At 52.6% G+C, this 18778-nt stretch overlaps 1 protein-coding gene across 2 annotated transcripts; it reads right to left on the bottom strand.

Moving 5' to 3' along the window:
• Nucleotides 1-89: 89 nt before the first annotated feature.
• On the bottom strand, nt 90-10435 carry DDX39A (DExD-box helicase 39A). Of its 2 annotated transcripts, none has more exons than XM_033199591.1 (11): nt 10279-10435; nt 4326-4537; nt 3862-3989; nt 2841-2933; nt 2290-2473; nt 1517-1635; nt 1043-1174; nt 840-949; nt 606-750; nt 340-487; nt 90-256 (listed from the first exon to the last, which is right to left on the bottom strand). In XM_033199591.1, exons 2-11 carry the CDS (start codon nt 4531-4533, stop codon nt 240-242), a joined length of 1284 nt encoding a protein of 427 aa, XP_033055482.1. In that variant the 5' UTR covers nt 4534-4537; nt 10279-10435; the 3' UTR covers nt 90-239. The 2 variants fall into 2 exon arrangements, with proteins under 2 accessions (XP_033055482.1, XP_033055483.1); XM_033199592.1 differs by having other exon boundaries at nt 4326-4565; nt 10280-10418.
• Nucleotides 10436-18778: the final 8343 nt, after the last annotated feature.

Here is an 18778-nt window from a genome sequence, read left to right as displayed (position 1 = left end):
CCTTGCCTGCTGGTGGTGATTCAGACGCCAGGCCCAGGGTGTCCGTCAAAGTCCGAGATGACCAAGAAACAGATGGTGTGGGAGCCAGGTTTCCGTAATAACAAGTTTATTCTCACACAATTTCTAGCTTCTCAACAGTGGCACCTGGAAAGGGGAGGTGAAGCTGCATGCGGGCGGCTCCGGGTGGGCGGCTCTGGACTGGCAGGTCACGTGGTGGTTACCGGCTCTGCACGTGGTGGTTACCGGCTCTGCTCAACTGTAAGACACAGGAAGCGGTGAACCGAAGGGCCGGGGTAGGAACCCTCTGCCCCAGCCCCCTGCCCTGCCCAAGGCACTTACTGTATGTGGATATGTCGATTTCCTCTGGAAGTTCTGCCACATTAACTTCAAACCGGTCCTGGACATCATTGAGGATTTTGGCATCATTCTCATCAGACACAAAAGTGATGGCTAGGCCTTTGGTGCCAAAGCGACCCGCCCGGGCCACCTGCAGGCAGAGAGGATCAGGGTCAGGCCACAGATACCACCTCAGGACTTGAGAAAAAGCAGGGTTGGGGCCCCACCCCACCGCCAGGGGAAAGCGACATGCCCGTGAGGCCACTCACCCGGTGCAAGTAGGTGTCCGAGTCCTCAGGCATGTCGTAGTTAAAGACGATGTTGACTCGCTCGATGTCCATCCCCCGGCCAAACAGATTGGTGGCCACCAGGATCCGCCGCTGGAAATCCTTGAACTGCTGATAGCGTGACAGGCTGGGGTGCAGGAGAAACAAGTGGAGGCCGTCAAACACTGGGCTCCTGGGTGGCGCTCCCTGCAGCCTTGGCGGGTGGCTCGCACTCACCGCTCCTCCTGGGCCATGCCCCGGTGGATGGCGATGGCCGGGAAGTTCTGCTCCACGAGGAGCTGGGCCAGGGCCATGCAGCGCTGCACTGACTTGACGAAGATTATCACCTGAGGGAAGGAGTGGCGGTCAGGGCCACATAGTCTGGCGGCCCAGCGACCCCGATGGTCCAGAGCCCCAGGATGGGCTGATGGAAGTGTCACCTGGTTAAACTCCAGCACGTCCAGGAGATCAAAGAGCTTGCGGTTCTTCTCACTGTCTTTGAGTTTGACGTAGTACTGCTGCAGGCCGTGCAGCGTGAGCTTGGTCTCGTCGTCCACAAACACCTCCATGGGCTGTGTGGGAAGGGAGGTGGGAGGGGCGGGCAGGGATCACCTCTGGGCATCTCGCCTGCCCAGAACCTTCCAGTGGGCGACTCCTTTGTGCGACGCTTCCCAGAGGGCCTCCTGCACTGGACCTCAGTAAACATCGCTCAAAACCTGGATGTAAGCTCTGGCCCGGCTCAGGTGTGGACCAAGCTTGACTCCCAGTTTGACAAGACCGAGGGGAGGAAAGGAGGCTCCGCCGGCTCCCAGCATCCCAGCATCCTCCGAGGCATGTGGGCTGTGCGGGTGTCCTGGGGCCCCAGGCTCCAGGCCCCTGGGGAAGGCCGAAGCTGCCACTCTCGCCTTACTCACATCCTGCATGAACTTCCTGCACACAGGCCGGATGTCCTTGCTCAGGGTGGCGCTGAACATCATGCACTGCTTCTCGTGTGGTGTCAGGCGGAAGATCTCCTGCACATCCCGCCGCATGTCTGGGTGGGGAGGGCAAGACATGTGTGGGCATGAGCGTCTGCCATGCAGGACCCCCACCCCAGACCAGACCCAGACCCCTCCCAACCTGTGCCAGGGAGCCAGTGGCACCGTGACGAGGGCGGAGTGAGCCGCGGGAGTGGCCAGTCCTGGTGCCTGAGGGGCTGGGGGGTGGCCAGCGAGCGCAGGCGCGGGAGGAGCTGCAATCCACTTACGCGCTGGCGCGGAGCAGCCGTGCCCGTGCGCCTCGAGACACGCTTCAGGGAGGGAAGCCTGAGGCAGAGACAGCCGCTGGGGTGAGAGCTGCAGCTGCCTCCCAGGACACAAGCCCATCTCCCACCGGCCCTGTCGAGGCTCACTGAGGGTAGGTGGGGCCTAGAACCAACCCAACAGGTGGCAGAAGCCTCACACTCCTAGAGGTATGTGCGCGTGCCTTTACGTCCAGGAGGGACGGGGGCTTATTTGGGTCCCGTGGTCCCATTTGGCTCGGGCTCAGAAACAGCACGTCCCTCTGCCGGCAGCAGAGCTTTCCCTAAGATCACCACAGGAGCCCGGCCTGCCAGCCACCCATGTGATCCACTCAAGAGTCTTCCGCCTGCTATGGGGCCCGCCTAGTCGCTGATTCTCCAGCTGAGGCTGCAAGGCAGATGACTCACCCAGCTGCTCCAACATCTTGTCACACTCGTCCAGCACAAAGTGCTTCACATTCTTTAGGCTGAAGCTCCTGTTCCGCACAAGCGCCAGGATGCGGCCCGGGGTCCCCACCACGACATGGGGACAGTTCTTCTTCAACACTTCTTCATCCTTCTTGATGGAGAGACCCCCGAAGAACACAGACACCTACGGGGAGGAGGAGGAAGCTGCTCCATGCTGATACCCGGCCCAAGGCCCCAACCAGCTCGGCCCCAGCAGCCCCTGAGGGCACCTATTACCCAACCCCAGCACCTGTGAACAGGAGGCCTCAGGAGACCAAGACAGGCCTGAGAGCCTCCCGGGGCTCCACTCAAAGGAAGCCCCAGGCTGGGACCTGCACAGGCCCCTGGGAGCCATGCATAATTCATCAGGCTTTTAAGGAGCAAAAACCACCGCAAACCTCAAAGGCAGCTGCCCCTGCCAAGCTTGGTAAATGCTGGCTGGGCCAGAGCTGAGGCTAACAAAGCTGCAGAAACCAAGCGGCACCTGACCAAGTCCAACCTGAGGGGCTCACCTTGACGCTGGGCATGTACTTGGAGAAGCGCTCATATTCCTTGCTGATCTGGAAGGCCAGCTCCCTCGTGTGGCACATGACCAGGACCGTCACCTGGGAAGTGGCACGAGAAAAGGGCCTTCAGGCAGTATCCTAAACCCCACCCCCACCAGAGTCCACCCAACCCAGTCCCCCCCACACCACAGGCCATTTGAAGACCCAGTCCAAATGCCTCCCCCTTCTCACGGCCCTTCTCTAACCCTCACACCCTACACCCTCCCACAGTTACTGAAACCTGTCTCCCAACACCAGGACCCACAACGAGAAACAGACAATGGCCCGCATAATGGTTAGACCTGGCCTGCCCGGGTGATGTGGGACCCAGCTCTTTAAGGATTTCCTGAATCTCGGCACTCAGGCGGCCTCAGCCCCGGTCTTCCCACCCATGCCACCAGACAGTGGACCACACCACAGCCCTCCACGGCACCTTCATCCATCAGGATGTGCTCTGAGATAACGAGGGCATGGGCGCCAATATGAGGCCCAAAGATGTGCACCCGGCCTGACTCAGGAGCAAGACACCAGAATTCACTGAAGTGTCTCCCCAAGATAGTGGCACACAACAAGATAAAGGGAGAAGATAGCCAGGGCCTAACAGCAAGGACAGCAGTGACAGCTGGATTCAGGGCAACCCAACCTTCATAGATGGACACTCTCTAGGTAGGTGGCAAAACAGCAGCAATGCCTCTGGGACAAGGGGCAAACTGTGGGCACTTTCCAGTTATTTTGGCTTATTGGCAATTTCTGATTTTTGTTATAACTGATTACTCTATTTTTTGAGACAGAGTCTCCCTCTGTCACCCAGGCTGGAGTGCAGTGGTAGGATCATAGCACACTGCAGCCTCGACTTCCTGGCCTCAAGCGATCCCCCAGCCTCGGTTTCCCAAAGCGATGGGCTAACAAGTGTGAGCCACCTCACCTAGCCTACTCTACTTCGGCCGCCACAGGTAGGGTGGGGCTGGGAAGGGAGGAGCCCACCCACCTGTCCATTAACAGGCTCAATCTGCTGTAGGGTGGCCAGCACGAAGACCGCCGTCTTGCCCATCCCGGACTTGGCCTGGCACAGGACGTCCATGCCCAGGATGGCCTGGGGAATGCACTCGTGCTGGACTGCAGGAGAAGCAGAGCGTGAGGGACGAGAACCTGGAGACACCCCTGTGCAGGCTGCTCACCAGTTGACCGGGGGGGCCCACAGTGAGGGCAATCAGAAGAGGCCAAGTCCGGACAAGGCCATAGACACCTGCCGGGCTAGGGTATCCGCCTGGTCAAAGCAGAGCACCCCGGTGCTGAGAGCAGCCATAGGCCCCGCTGGGCACAACTGATCTGAGGGGCGGGCAGGCCCCTCCCTCACCCACGGCACACTAGAGGCAGCACTGCTCTGGGCGGGCAGGGCTGGTCTTGTCTTGGTGAGGACCTGGGCAAGAGGATGACACCCAGAAGGCGTACCCTCAGACGGATGCTCAAAGCCACAGTCCACGATGGCCCGCAGGAGCTCCGGCTTCAGCAGAAAGTCCCGGAAGCCAGAGCTGTGGATGGAAACGTAGGATCCCTTGATGTCTTTCTTAGGGGGAGCTGGTGTGCTCTCTTGAGGAGCCTGGGGCTCTTCCTCTTCATCGTAATCCAAAAGATCGTTTTCCACATCCTGTTCTGCCATGATGCTGAGAAGAGAGAGAGGCAGGGTCCGGCGAGTGGGCACAGAAGGATGATGAAGCTTCATTCAAACAGCATTCTCTACCACCTCCTTCCATAAGCCAGCCCATCAGCTCCACCTGGGCTGCATCTCGTAGCTTCGCCGTCTTCACCTCCGCACCCCCAAGCCACCCCATCTCTCCCCCATGCCCCGCTTGCCACACCCACAGACAGAACACCCTCCACCTCTAAGGGCTTCCCATGGCTTGCAGAGTTAAAATCCCAACTCTCACCACAGGCCAGGCAATCCCCTTGGTTTGACCCCTGCCCACCTCATCCCACACCACCCCCAGCCTTGTTCAGCTGCTCAGACCCCTGGAGCTCCTGCCCCAAGCCTTTGAACCCGGTTGTCACCACCAGCAATGCTCGGTCCCCAGGTCTCTGCACAAATGCATTCTTCTCCACACGCAAGCCTCAGCTCCAGTGAACCTCCTCGGGCTACCTAGCCCAGAGAAGCCCCCTACCTATCACTCCCCAAGGAACCCACTGGGCTTGCATGGGGCAGAAGCCCAAAGACCCCAGGGTAGGCCTGCCAGGATGCTGGCGGGAACTGAGTTTGCAAGAGAGCAAGCAGTATCTGCCCAGCCCCAGCTTCTCCCGCTCTCTGTGGTCTGCACAGGGGAATAATTAAGTGCTCTCATGAAAGGCCTCCTATTGGGCCTGGGCCAATAAAAATAAAGCTGAGAAGATGGAAAATGGAATTAATACAAAGTCTGCCTACCTCTTTGCTTTATTAATCTAATGCATACCAAGTGCCTGCTGGGTGCAAGGGACCCAAACATGAGGACAATTGTCTTTCATCCTCCTCCCCTACTCCAGACTCCAGTGGGGGGTGGAGCAGAGGGCTGCAGCTGCTACAATTCTTCCTGAGGCTGGATGCTGAGGATCCTAAGCCACTTCTGGCCCCGCTGTCACTCAATCCCAGCCCAGAAACAGCAATTCCATTCTCTCAGTGGCTGTTTTCTCTCTCTCAACACCCCTGTCCATGAGGCAGTGAATCCCACCCAAGTGAATCCCACCCAGAGGACCCAACTGGCCCTCTGGCCAGTTCTCACCTATGCCACCATGCTGGCCCCAATGTGCTATCACCTGTTTTTTATCATTATTGAGACGGAGTCTTGCTCTGTCACCCAGGCTACAGCACAGTGGCACCTCAGCTCACTGCAACCTCCGCCTCCAGGGTTCAAGAGATTCTCCTGCCTCAGCCTCCTGAGTAGCTGGGATTACAGGTGCTTGCCACCACGCCCAGATAATTTTTGTATTTTTAGTAGAGACAGGGTTTCACCATGTCAGTCAGGCTGGTCTCGAACTCCTGACCTCGTGATCCGCCCGCCTAGGCCTCCTAAAGTGCTGGGATTACAGGCGTGAGCCCCTGCGCCTGGCCTTGTTATTTTTAATTAGAACAGCTTTACAGGCCAGGCGCAGGGGCTCACGCTGTAATCTCAGCACTTTGAGAGACCAAGGCGGGCGGGTCACCTGAAGTCAGGAGTTCCAGACCAGCCTGACCAACATGGTGAAACCCCATCTCTACTAAAAATACAAAAATTTAGTCAGGTGTGGTGGCAGGCGCTTATAATCCCAGCTACTCGGGAAGCTGCTGCAGAAGAATCGCTTAAACCCGGGAGGCGGAGGTTGTGATGAGCCAAAATCATGCCACTTCACTCCAGCCTAAAAAAAAAAAAAAAAAAAAACTTCACAGAGATATTTACATGCTATACAGCTCACCACTTAAAGCAGACAATTCAGTGGTTTTTAGTGTAGAACACACATGTGCAACTACTACCACACGTGCAATTTTAGAATACTTCATCACCTTGAAATAAAAGCTCCTGTACCCTTTACCCATCCATACCCTAAACACCCCACCCCAGCCCCGGGCAACCACTAATCTGCTTTCTGTTTCTATGGATTTGCTTGTTGTTGTGGATATTTCACATACATGAAATCTTACAATTTGTGACATTCTGTGTCTGGCTTCTTCACTCAGCACAACGTGCTCTAGCACATCATCAGCACTCCCTTTTTTTTTCCCCCTCTGAGACAAGGTCTTGCTCTGTTGCCCAGACTGGAGTGCAGTGGCCCAATCAAAGCTCACTTCAACCTCTGCCTCCTAGGCTCAATCAAGCGATCTTTCCACCTCAGCCTCCCTAGTAGCAGAAGCTACAGGCACCCGCCACCACTAATTTTTGTATTTGTAACAGAGATGGGGTTTCACCATGTTGCCCAGGCTGATCTCCAATTTCTGGGCTCAGGCAATCCACCCACCTTGGCCTTCCAAAGTGCTGGGATTACAGGTGTGAGCCACCACACCCGGCCTCATTTCTTTCCATGGTCACCTAATGTTCCATCTCATCAATATACATTTTGCTTAACCACTGTCAGCTGGACATGCAGAGGCCATCATCTCTTGGCTGAATTAAGCCAATAGCCTCCTCCCCGGTTTCCCTGTTGCCATCCCCCAGCCCCTCCCTAGAGCAGCCAGAAAGAACCTATCAAACTAAGTCACGGCCAGGCCCAGTGGCTCACGCCTGTAATCCAGCACTTTGGGAGGCCGAGGCGGGCGGATCACCTAAGGTCAGAAGTCCAGGACCAGCCTGACCAACATGGTGAAACCCCATCTCTACTAAAAATACCAAAAATTTGCCGGGTGTGGTGGCAGGCACCTGTAATTCCAGCTACCCGGGAGGCTGAGGCAGGAGAATCACTTGAACCTAGGAGGTAGAGGCTGCAGTGAGCCAAGATCACACCACTGCCCTCCAGCCTGGGTGACAGAGCAAGACTGCCTCAAAAAATAAATTAAAAAAAAAAAAAAAAAAGCCTGAGTACATCACTGCTCTGCTCAAAACTTTTAATGGGTTCCTTCCCACTGTGCTTAGAAAAAAACTCAAGTTTCCACACAGCCAGCCTACCAGGCACCTCCTGACCTGACTCCTCTATACTCAGACTCATCTCCCCCATTGCCCCTCACTCACCGGCCTTGCTACTGTGTCTCAAACACACCTCAGCACCTTTGCACTTGCTGTTCCTGCTGTCTGGGTCACAAATCCCCCACTTCTTTTGGGCCTCCTTTGCTCCAGAAAGGCATTTCCTTACAGCCCCAAATAAAACAGCACCGCTTCCAGTCAGCCCTGCCCTGTGAGAACAGCTAATAAGCACTCCATAGCCTAGGCTGAATAAATGGAACTAGAATAAAGGAGTTCAGGCAGAGCTGAGCAGGTTTCTTTATCTGATCAAACAGGCAATCTGAAGGGGTCACTTCCCAGGCAGCAAGGAAAACATGAGCCAAGAAAGGTCAGTCCAAAAAGCACCAAAGCCTTTTGGGGTATGGAGAGTAGGACTAGCTGGCTGGCATCCGGGCAGAAGAGAAAGCTGGAAGAGCTGGTCGGCCACAGGGCATGTTTTTTCTTTTTTTTTCCTTTTTTTTTTTGGAGACAGGGTCTTGCTCTGTCACCCAGGCTGGAGTGCAGTGGTGCAATGATAGCTCACTGGAGCTTCGACCTCCCAGACCCAGTGAGTCTCCCACCTCAGCTTCCTGTGTAGCTGGGACTACAGGTGCATGCCACCACGCCTGGCTAATTTTTGTATTTTTAGTAGAGACAGGGTTTCACCATGTTTCCCAGGCTGGTCGTGAACTCCTGGACTCAAGCAAACGTCCTGCCTCTGCCTCCCAAAGTGCTGGGATTACAGGCATGAGCCACCCACCACACCCAGCCTGGGCATGTGTACTTGCTAAGCAATAGGGAATTGCTAATTAGGTTGGAGCTGAGTCAATCAGGATCTGCCCAAGAGTACTGTAATTTACTCCACAGATGAAGGGGGAGGTTAAGACCAGCAGCAGGGAAAACCAGTCACCAAATGAAAGAGAAGTAACCAGGGTAGGGGCACGACGTAAGGAAAGAAAGGGTGGGACATGCCACAAGACAGGAACATCCCCTGAGCAATCCATGGGTAAAGAAGAGCCACAGTCTATTCTGGGCTCCACATCTAGGTGGCCAAGAGATGCTGTATTTTAAGGAAATAAAGCAAAGTTGTTTTGTTGGTGGTGAAAGAAATGTGTGGCAGGCCGGGCATGGTGCTCACTTCTGTAATCCAGCACTTTGAGAAGCCAGGGTGGGTGGATGGCTTGAGCCCAGGAGTTCCAGACCAACTTGAACAGTAAGTCGAGACCCCGTCTATACAAAAACAATTTTTTAAAAAAATTAGCCGGGTGTGGTGGCATGGGCCTGTAGTCCCAGCTACTTGGAAGGCTGTGCTGGGGAGGATCGCTTGAGCCAGGAGGTCCAGGCTGCCCGTGATGGCGCCACGACATTCCAGCCTGGGTGACAGAGGGAGACCCTTTCTCAAGAAAAATAAACTTAAAAAAAGAAATTGGGGCCGGGAGTGGTGGCTCACACTTGTAATCCCAGCACTTTGGGAGATGAAGTGGGCGTATCACTCGAGGTCAGGAATTAAGAGACAAGCCTGGCCAATATGGTGAAACCCGTCTCTACTACAAATACAAAAATTAGTCGTATGTGCCTGCTTGAACCCGGGAGACGGAGGTTGCAGTGAGCCGAGATAGTGCCACTGCACTCCAGCCTGGGCGACAAAGCGAGACTGTATCAAAAAAAAAAGAGAGAGAGAGACAGAGAAACATAAATTGGGGCAATTTGAATCCGTTAAGACACAAAATTTTCGAGAAACCGGGCTGGACAGGATCTAAAACTCAAAACAGGATCCGGCGGGGTTTTCCCCGCCCAAAGTGGGTAGCCATGACCGCTGAGGCGCCAGAAGCGGATGAACTTGAAAGGTGACAGCAGGGAACTCACAACCCAGACCGCCACGTACACCCATTTACCCTCAAGTGTCCCCAGGCAGGCTTTCCACCCCGGAGTTTATTCCCACCTGGGGACTCCTATTTCCAAAACAAAGTCTTTTTTTTCTTTTTTTGAGGCAGAACCTCGCACTGTCACCCAGGCTGGAGTGCAGTGTCGCCATCTCGGCTCACTGTAACCTCTGCCTCCCGGGTTCAAGCGATTCTCGTGCCTCAGCCTCCCGCGTAGCTAGGACTACAGGCGCCCGCCACCACGCTCGGCTTTTTTTTTTTTTTGGTAGAGACGGAGTTTCACCATGTTGGCAAGGCTTGTCTCGAACTCCTGACCTCAAGTGATCTGCCCTCCTTGGGTCTCTCTCAAAGTGCTGAGATTACAAGAGCCACCGCGCCCGGCCTTCCAAAAGAAAGTCTTATGTGCCCCAAATCTCAGAATCCCGAATCCCGTGAAAAGTAGACCAAGAAGAAAGTAAACTGGGAAAGGGGTCAAGTCCCTCGGACCCTAAGAAACCCCTGAAAACTGGAAGTTCCGACTTCTCCCACCCAGGCCCCAGACCCCAGCGTCACGCCCTCGTCCCTCTCCAAATGGCCCCAGGCCGCCGCGGGTCTATTGGGACGGACTGACGGACTCCAAGTGGGACTCGGAGCGCCGTCGGCCATGACAGCCCCTCCCAGAAGCGGGCCCCGAGCCCCGCGCGCCAACGGCCGGCCCACCCCTAGCGCATGCGCCCCGGTCCCCAACGGCCAACACACAGCGCTCTAACACACCAACCGCCCCGCCCCCCCGGTCTCGCGACCCTTTCTCCTCCTCCCCTTAGCTCCCAACGTCTCCCCTAGTCCTCTCGCTCTCAGGTCAGACGTCCCCACACCGCTGCCCCGCGCCGGGGAACCGCCGCTCACCTGGCTCCCCGTTCTTCTCCGCGTGCTGCTAAGAGAGCCTTCTGACCGGTTATCCGCCGGGCGCTCAGACACGAGCTGCTGCGCTTCCTGCCTCTTGCGTCGGGCTGCTGCTCTGCTCACTGGATCGCTGCCTTTTCATTCAAGAGAGGCTGAAGCAGTGATTGGGTCCTGTGGAAGGGACCGGGAGATTATTGGCGGAGACGGGAAGAAAGAGAGCCTGCCTTACGCCTCGCGTTCATTGGTCAATCTAAAAGTAGGCGCGCCCCAGTGAGCCGACAGACTGGGGCCGGCAGCGCACGGTCTCGTGATCTGGGTGTGGTGCTCGGTGGGAGCCGCCATGTTTAGTACTGATAACTGAAGACCAGATGGTTGCCCCTTGGCTTGTGCCCCACCCTTTTCGAAGCGTGGCTTCTGCGCTGGGCGCTGAAACCGGAACTGTCCCAGTTGCTATCAATATGCGGCCTGGGGTCCTCCACAGTGGAGGCTCTGAAAAAGAATAGGGAGCTTGGAATGGTTCGAGTGGAGAGAACATTTTGCAGTATTTGGATTTCTATCACTCAATGATAGTTTTGTCTCCTTGAATTTCACATAAGTAGAAGCATGCAATAGGTTGTCTTTTGTGTCTGACTTTTGCTCAACAAAACTTTTTTTTTTTTTTTTTTTGAGACGGAGTCTGGCTCTGTCACCCAGGCTGGAGTGCAGTGGCGCAATCTCTGCTCACCGCAACCTCCGCCTCTCGAGTTCAAACAATTCTCCTGCCTCAGCCTCCTGAGTAGCTGGGACTGCAGGCGCCCGCCACCACACTGGCTAATTTTCAGATTTTTAGTAGAGACGGGGTTTCGCCATATTGGCCAGGCTGGTCTCGAACTCCTGGCCTCATGTGATCTGCCCATCTCAGCCTCCCAAAGTGCTAGGATTACATCAGCCATTCTGCCTGGCCCCAACAAAGTGTTTTTGAGAATTGTCTGTGTTGTGGGGATATCAACAGCTCGTTTTTATTGCTGAGTGGTATTTCATTGTGTGGCTATACTGTAATGTAGCCAATATAGTTTCACCCACCTGTTCTTGGCTGTTTCCGGTCTTTGGCCACTGTTAATAAACTTGTACTGTAAGAGTATTTTGGGGAAGATAAATTTTCATTTCTTTTAAATACCTAGGAGTAGCATGGTGACATGGTCACTGAGCTTCATTAGATCCTGGCAGATTTATTTTCCTATCTTCCTCCCTCTCTCCCTCCACTTTCCTCTTTCCTGCTTCAGGGTGTGACTCTGTTACCTATCATGCCCAGCTAATTTTTAAAAATTTTGTAAAGGTGGGGTTTTGCAGGCCGAGCGTGGTGGCTGACACCTGTAATCCCAGCACTTTGTAGGGGCCAAAGTGGATGGATTAGCTGAAGTCAGGAGTTTAAGACCACCCTGGCCAACATGGTGAAACCTCATCTCTACTAAAAACACAAAAATTAGCCGGGCGAGGCCGGGCGCGGTGGCTCAAGCCTGTAATCCAGCACTTTGGGAGGCCGAGAGGGCGGATCACAAGGTCAGGAGATCGAGACCATCCTGGCGAACACGGTGAAACCCCGTTTCTACTAAAAAAATACAAAAAACTAGCCGGGCGAGGTGGCGGGCGCCTGTAGTCCCAGCCACTCGGGAGGCTGAGGCAGGAGAATGGCGTAAACCCAGGAGGCGGAGCTTGCAGTGAGCTGAGATCCGGCAACTGCACTCCAGCCTGGGCGACAGAGCGAGACTCCGTCTCAAAAAAAAAAAAAAAAAAAAAAAAAAAATTAGCCGGGCGTGGTGGCGGGCACCTGTAGTCCCAGCTACTTGGGAAGCTGAGGCAAGAGAATGGTGTGAACCCGGGAGGCGGGGCTTGCAGTGAGCCGAGATGGCGCCCCTGCACTCCAGCCTGGGTGACAGAGCAACACTCTGTCTCAAAAAAAAAGAAAATGCCAAGTAAAGAAAGGATCAGCCAGGTACCATGGCTCCTGCCTATAATCCCAGCACTTTGGGAGACCAAGGAGGGCGGTTCACTTGAGGTCAGGAGTTTGAGACCCGCCTAACCAACATGGAGAAACCCTGTCTGTACTGAAAATGCAAAAGTAGCCAGGCGTGGTGGCATATACCTGTAATCCCAGCTACTCGGGAGGCTGAGGCAGGAGAAATGCTTGAATCCGGGAGGTGGAGATTGCAGTGAGCTGAGATTGCGCCATTGCACTCCCACCTGGGTGACAGAGCCAAGACTCCGTCTCAAAACAAAAAACAACAACAATAACTATTGGCTATTTGGGGCTACTCAGGAAGCTGAAGCAGAAAGATCGCTTGAGATCAGGAATTCCAGACCACCTTGGGCAACATAGCAAGACCCTATCTCAAAAAATAAAAAAATAAAAAAGATAAATTGTACGGACATTTTGTGTATCTTAAGTTTTTGCCACCCTCTTAAATTTTCCTACCAAAGGCCAGTGCGGTGACTCATGCCTGTAATCCCAGCACTTTGAGAGGCCGAGGTGGGCAGATCACCTGAGGTCAGGAGTTAGAGACCAGCATGGCCAATGTAGTGAAACCCCGTCTCTACCAAAACTACAAAAAATTAGCTGGGCATGGTGGCAGGCACCTGTAATCCCAGGTACTCGGGAGGCTGACGTAGGATAATCACTTGAACCCAGTAGGCAGAGGTTACCCTGAGCCGAGATCGCGGCCTTGCACTCTAGCCTAAGCAACAGAGTGAGACCCCATCTCAAAAAAAAAAAAAAAAAAAAAAAAATAGCCAGGCATGGTGGCACATGCCTGTAATCCCAGCTACTCTGGAAGCTGGGGCAGGAAAATCACTTGAACCTGGGAGGTGGAGGTTGCAGTGAGCCAAGATCACGCCACTGCATTCCACCCTGGGCGACAGAGCAAGGACTCAGTTTCAAAAATGAAAAGCCGGGCGCAGTGACTTGTGCCTGTAATCCCAGCACTTTGGGAGGCCGAGGCAGGTGGATCACCTGAGGTCGGGAGTTCAAGACCAATCTGATCAACATGGAGAAACCCCTACTAAAAATACAAAATTAGCTGGGCATGGTGGCGCATGCCTGTAATCCCAGCTACTCAGGAGGAGGCTGAGGCAGGAGAATCGCTTGAACCCAGGAGATGGAGGTTGAGGTGAGCTGGATCATGCCAGTGCACTCCAGCCTGGGCAACAAGAGCAAAACTCCGTCTCAAAAAATAATAATAAAAAGAAAAGAAAAGAAAAGGGAAGGGAAGGGGAAGGGGAAGAAAGAAGAAAGAAGGAGAAGGAGAAAAAGAAAAAGAAAAAATTAACTGGGTGTGGTGTTGCACACCTGTAGTTGCAGCTACTCAGTAGGGTGAGGTGGAGGGTCAGGTGGATGGATTATTTGAGCCCAGGAGCTCAAGACCACAGTTAGCTGTGATTGTGCCACTGCACTGCAGCCTGGGCAACAGAAGGAGACTCTGTCTCACACATACAAAAATAAAATAATATTAAAATTAAAAACATTTAGGCCGGGCGCGGTGGCGGTGGCTCAAACCTGTAATCCCAGCAGTTTGGGAGGCCGAGACGGGCGGATCACGAGGTCAGGAGATCAAGATCATCCTGGCTAACACGGTGAAACCCTGTCTCTACTAAAAACTACAAAAAGCTAGCCGGGCGAGGTGGCAGGCGCCTGTAGTCCCAGCTACTCGGGAGGCTGAGGCAGGAGAATGGCGTGAGCCCGGGAGGCGGAGCTTGCAGTGAGCTGAGCTCCAGCCACTGCACTCTATACTGGGTGACAGAGCGAGACTCCGTCTCAAAAAAAAAAAAAATATATATATATATAATATATATTTAATCCTTAAGTGAAGCGGATGACATGAGGGCATTAGCATATTCGTGGCCAGGTGTGTGAAGTAAAGCTCAGAGCACATTAATCCCAGGCCCAAGGTCACACAGCTGGCAGGGATCCAAGCCCAGGCCATCTCCCACTGTTGGAACGCACTGTGCAAAGGTGGAGAGAGAGACCAAGGCCAGGAAACTTGGAAGCCTGGGGAAAACCAGTCCTTAAGGAGAGAAGAAATGCCCCAGCAAAGCAGGTGGAGGAGTCTCATGGATCGTCTGTGTTGAGTAATAGAAGAGACTGTCAGGCTGCGAACGATGGCTCATGTCTGTAATCCCACCACTTTGGGAGGCTGAGGCGGGTAGATAACTTGAGGTCAGGAGTTCGAGACTAGCCTGGCCAACGTGGTGAAATCCTGTCTCTACCAAAAATATAAAAATTAACCAAGCATAGTGGCAGGCACCTGTAATCTCAGCTACTCGAGAGGCTGAGGCAGGAGAATTGCTTGAACCTGGGAGGCAGAGGTTGCAGCGAGCCAAAAGCGCGCCATCGCGCTCTAGGCTGGGCTACAGAGCAAGACTCCATCTCAAAAGTAAATAAATAAATAGAAGAGACTGTCAAACGCAGTTAAGTCCAGTTGAGAGGTCTGAGAAAACAGGAAAACACCTCCAGCTCACCTACCATCCATGCAGACAGGAGGAGCTTCTGTTTTCTTCTTCAACAAAATAAAAACAAATGTTAAATGCAGAACAGATCAGAGCCTCCTAACTTACACCCACAATCCAAGATTAACAAATGTTAACATTTGTCATATCGGCTTGATTCACTTCAGAATCGTTGAAGATATTTTTTTAAAATTATTTATTTTTTCGCTCTTTCCTGCACACGGAAAGATGTAAAAATTTTATTTTATTTTTATTATTTATTTATTTTGAGATGGAATCTCACTCTGTCACCCAGGCTGGAGTGCAGTGGCACCATCTCGGCTAACTGCAACCTCTGCCTCCCGGATTCATACAATTCTCCTGCCTCAGCCTCCTGAGTAGCTGGGACTACAGGCGAGTGACACCATGTGTGGCTAGTTGGTTTTTTTTTTTTTTTTTGTATTTTTAGTAAGACAGGTTTTCACCATGTTGGTCAGGCTGGTCTCAAACTCCTGACCTCAGGTGATCCGCCTGCCTTGGCCTCTCAAAGTGCTGGGATTACAGGCGTGAGCTGCTGCACCAAGCCTGAAATATATTTAAAAAATTTTAAGCTTGCTTATCTGAATGTCTAAAAAGCAAAAGACTGGCCAGGCGCAGTGGCTCACGCCTGTAATCCCACAACTTTGGGAGGCTGAGGCAGGTGGATCACCTGAGATCAGGAGTTCTAGACCACTCTGGCCAAGATGGCGAAACCCTGTTTCTGCAAAAAACAAAAATTAGCTGGGTGTGGTGGTGTATGCCCGTAATCCCAGCTACTCGGGAGGCTGAGGCAGGAGAATGGTGTGAACCTGGGAGTCGGAGGTTGCAGTGAGCTGAGATCGTGCCACTGCACTCCAGCCTGGGCAACAGGGAGAGAGAGACTCTGTCTCAAAAAAAATAAATATAAAATAAAATAAAATAAATAAATAAATAAAAATTAGCCAGGCATAGTGGTGCATGCCTGTAGTCACAGCTACTCAGAGGGCCGAGGTAGGAGGATCACTTGAGCCTGGAAAGCTGAGGCTGCAGTGAGCCATGATCTCACCTACTGCACTCCAGCTTGAAGAACAGTGAGACCCTGTCTCAAAGAAAAGAAAAGAAGAAAAACTATTGATACATGCTGGGCGCAGTGGCTCATATCTTTAATCACGGCACTTTGAGAGGCCAAGGCAGGCGGATCACCTGAAGTCAGGAGTTGGAGACCAGACTAGCCAATATGGCGAAACCCTGTCTCTACTAAAAATACAAAAATCAGTTGGGTGTGGTGGTGGATGCCAGCAGTCCCAGCTACTGGGAAGGCTGAGGCAGGAGAATCACTTGATCCTGGGAGGCGGAAGTTACAGTGAAATGAGGTCACCCCACTGCACTCCAGCCTGGATGAAAGAGTCTTGCTTGCAAGACTCCATCTCCAAAAAAAAAAAAATCAAGAAGGGAAAAAATTAATCTATGGTGATAGAGTCTATTTGAGGAGGTTGCCTGGGCAGGAGCAGAAGCAGTTCTGGCAAAGTGGCATGCCCCTGTAATGTCAGCCACTTGGGAGGCTGTGGCCGGAGGATCACTTAAGGCCAGGAATTCAAGACCAGCCTAGGCAACATAGTGAGACCTCATCTCTACAAAAAAGTAAAATAAAATAAAATAAAAATTAGCCAAGCACGGTGGCTGATACCTGTACTCCCAGCTACTTGGGAGGCTGAGGCAGGAGGATTGCTCAAGCGCAGGAGTTTGAGGCTTCAGTGCGCTATGATTGCACCACTGTACTACAACCTGGGTGAAAGAGTGAGACCCAGTCTGTAAGATAAACAAATAAATAACACATGGTAATTAAAGTCAAAGTCACGGCCTAGTGTGGTGGCTCACGCCTGTAATGCGAGCACTTTGGGAGACCCAGGCAGGCAGATCACCTGAGGTTGGGAGTTTGAGACCAGCCTGACCAACATGGAGAAATCCTGTCTCTACTAAAAATAGAAAATTAGCCGGCCGTGGTGGCATATGCCTGTAATCCCAGCTATTCGGGGGAGGCTGAGGCGGGAGAATCGCTTGAACCCAGGAGGCGGAGGTTGCGATGAGCCAAGATCATACTATTGCACTCCAGCCTGGGCAACAAGAACGAAACTCTGTCTCAAAAAAAAAAAAAAAAAAAGGTTGAAGTCACTTGTGCTTCACTCCAATTCCTTTCCTTCCAGTACAGAAACAATGTCCTAAAGAAAAACAGTCGTACTGAGCAGTTACTGCACCCAACTTTACAAGAATTACAGTCATTGGGTCACATAATGACAGGGACATGTTGAGAAATGTCTCCTTAGGCAATCTTGTCATCGTATGAATGTCATGGAGTTTGACATAGTTTGGATGTTTGTCCCCTCCAAATCTCATGTTGAAATGTGATCCTCCTTGAGCCCAGGAGGTTGGGGCTGCAGTGAGCCATGTTTGTGCCACTGCACTCCAGCCTGGGCGACAGAGTGAGACTGTCTCTAAAAAAAAAAAAAAAAAAAAAAAAAAAGGAAAGAGGCCAGGCGTGGTGGCTCACGCCTGTAATCCCAGCACTTTGGGAGGCGAGGCAGGCGGATCACAAGGTCAGGAGATCGAGAGCATCCTGGCTAACACAGTGAAACCCTGTCTCTACTAAAAATACAAAAAATTAGCCAGGCGTGTTGGCGGGCGCCTGTAGTCCCAGCTACTCCAGAGGCTGAGGCAGGAGAATGGCGTGAATCTGGGAGGCAGAACTTGCAGTAAGCCAAGGTGGGTCACTGCACTTTAACCTGGGCGACAGAGCAAGACTCGTTTAAAAAAAAAAAAAAAAGGCCGGGCGCGGCGGCTCGCGCCTGTAATCCCAGCTACTCAGGAGGCTGAGGCAGGAGAATCGCTTGAACCTGGAAGGCCGAGGCTGCAGTGAGCCGAGATCGTGCCACTGCACTCCAGCCTAGGTGACAGAGCAAGACTGTCTCGGAAAAAAAAAAAAAAAAGAGGGAAAAGAAAGAAAGAAGGAGAAGCAGGAAAGAAACAAAAGAAAGAGAAGAAAAGAAAGAATAAAAATAAAAAAAAAAACAGAAAATAAAAGTAATGAAAGAAAGAAAAAAGAAAAAAGAATAAAACAGAAGAAAGAAAGAAAAGAAGGAAGGGAGGGAGGGAGGGAGATAGGAAGGAAAGAAGGAAGGAAGGAAAGAAAGAAGAAGGAAAGAAAGAGAAGAAGGAAGGGAGGGAGGGAGGGCAGGCGGGCCAGGCACGGTGGCTCATGCCTATAATCCCAGCACTTTGGGAGGCCGAGGTGGGCGGATCACCTGAGGTCGGGAATTCAGGACTAGCCTGACCGACATGGAGAAACCCGATCTCTACTAGAAAAAATACGAAATGAACTGGGCGTGGTGGTGCATGACTGTAATCTCAGCTACTTGGGAGGCTGAGGAAGGAGAATCACTTCAACCCAGGGGGTGGAGGTTGCGGTGAGCCAAGATCGCGCCATTGCACTCCAGCCTGGGCAACAAGAGTGAAACTCTGCCTCCAAAAAAAAAAAAAAAAAAAAGGGAGACGAAACGAAGGAAGGCAGACAGGTGATCCACAATGTTGGATGTGGGACCTAGTGGGAGGTCTTTTTGATCATGAGGGCAGATGCCTCATAAATGCCTTAGTGACATTTCCACAGTAGAGTGAGTTCTCCCTCTATTAGTTCATGAGATTCCTGATTGCTTAAAAGAGCACAGCACCGCTGTCCTCTCTCCGTCTGGCTTCCTTCCTGTCTCACCATGGAATGCCTGCTCCTCTTCCCCTTCAACTATGATTGGAAACTTTCCGAGGCCCTCCCAGAAACAAACGCTAGTGTCATGCTTCTGGTACAGTCTGCAGAACTGTGAGCCAAATGAACCTCTTTATAAATTACCCAGATTCAGGTATTCCTTTATAGCAATGCAAACTGACCTAGACAAGTGAACTTAGATAAACCTAGATGGGTCTGGGCATGGTGGTTCACTCCCAGCACTTTGGGAGGCCAAGGCGGGTGGATCACGAGGTC

Source organism: Trachypithecus francoisi, unplaced genomic scaffold (genome assembly GCF_009764315.1).
Source record: "Trachypithecus francoisi isolate TF-2019V2 unplaced genomic scaffold, Tfra_2.0 Lachesis_group5, whole genome shotgun sequence".
Lineage (NCBI taxonomy): Eukaryota > Metazoa > Chordata > Mammalia > Primates > Cercopithecidae > Trachypithecus > Trachypithecus francoisi.
The sequence above is the reverse complement of the archived record's forward strand: the minus strand, read 5'-3'. Positions and strand labels throughout refer to the sequence as shown.

Bases quoted from the DNA above. Each gene is read 5' to 3' on its own strand.
- DDX39A (XM_033199591.1), bottom strand. From the start codon at position 4,533: ATGGCAGAACAGGATGTGGAAAACGATCTTTTGGATTACGATGAAGAG. The intron at 2,474-2,840 runs GTGAGCCCCTCA...TCCTCCCCGTAG, and splicing joins AGTACATGCCCAGCGTCAAG to GTGTCTGTGTTCTTCGGGGG. The intron at 488-605 runs GTGAGTGGCCTC...CTCTGCCTGCAG, and splicing joins CGGACACCTACTTGCACCGG to GTGGCCCGGGCGGGTCGCTT.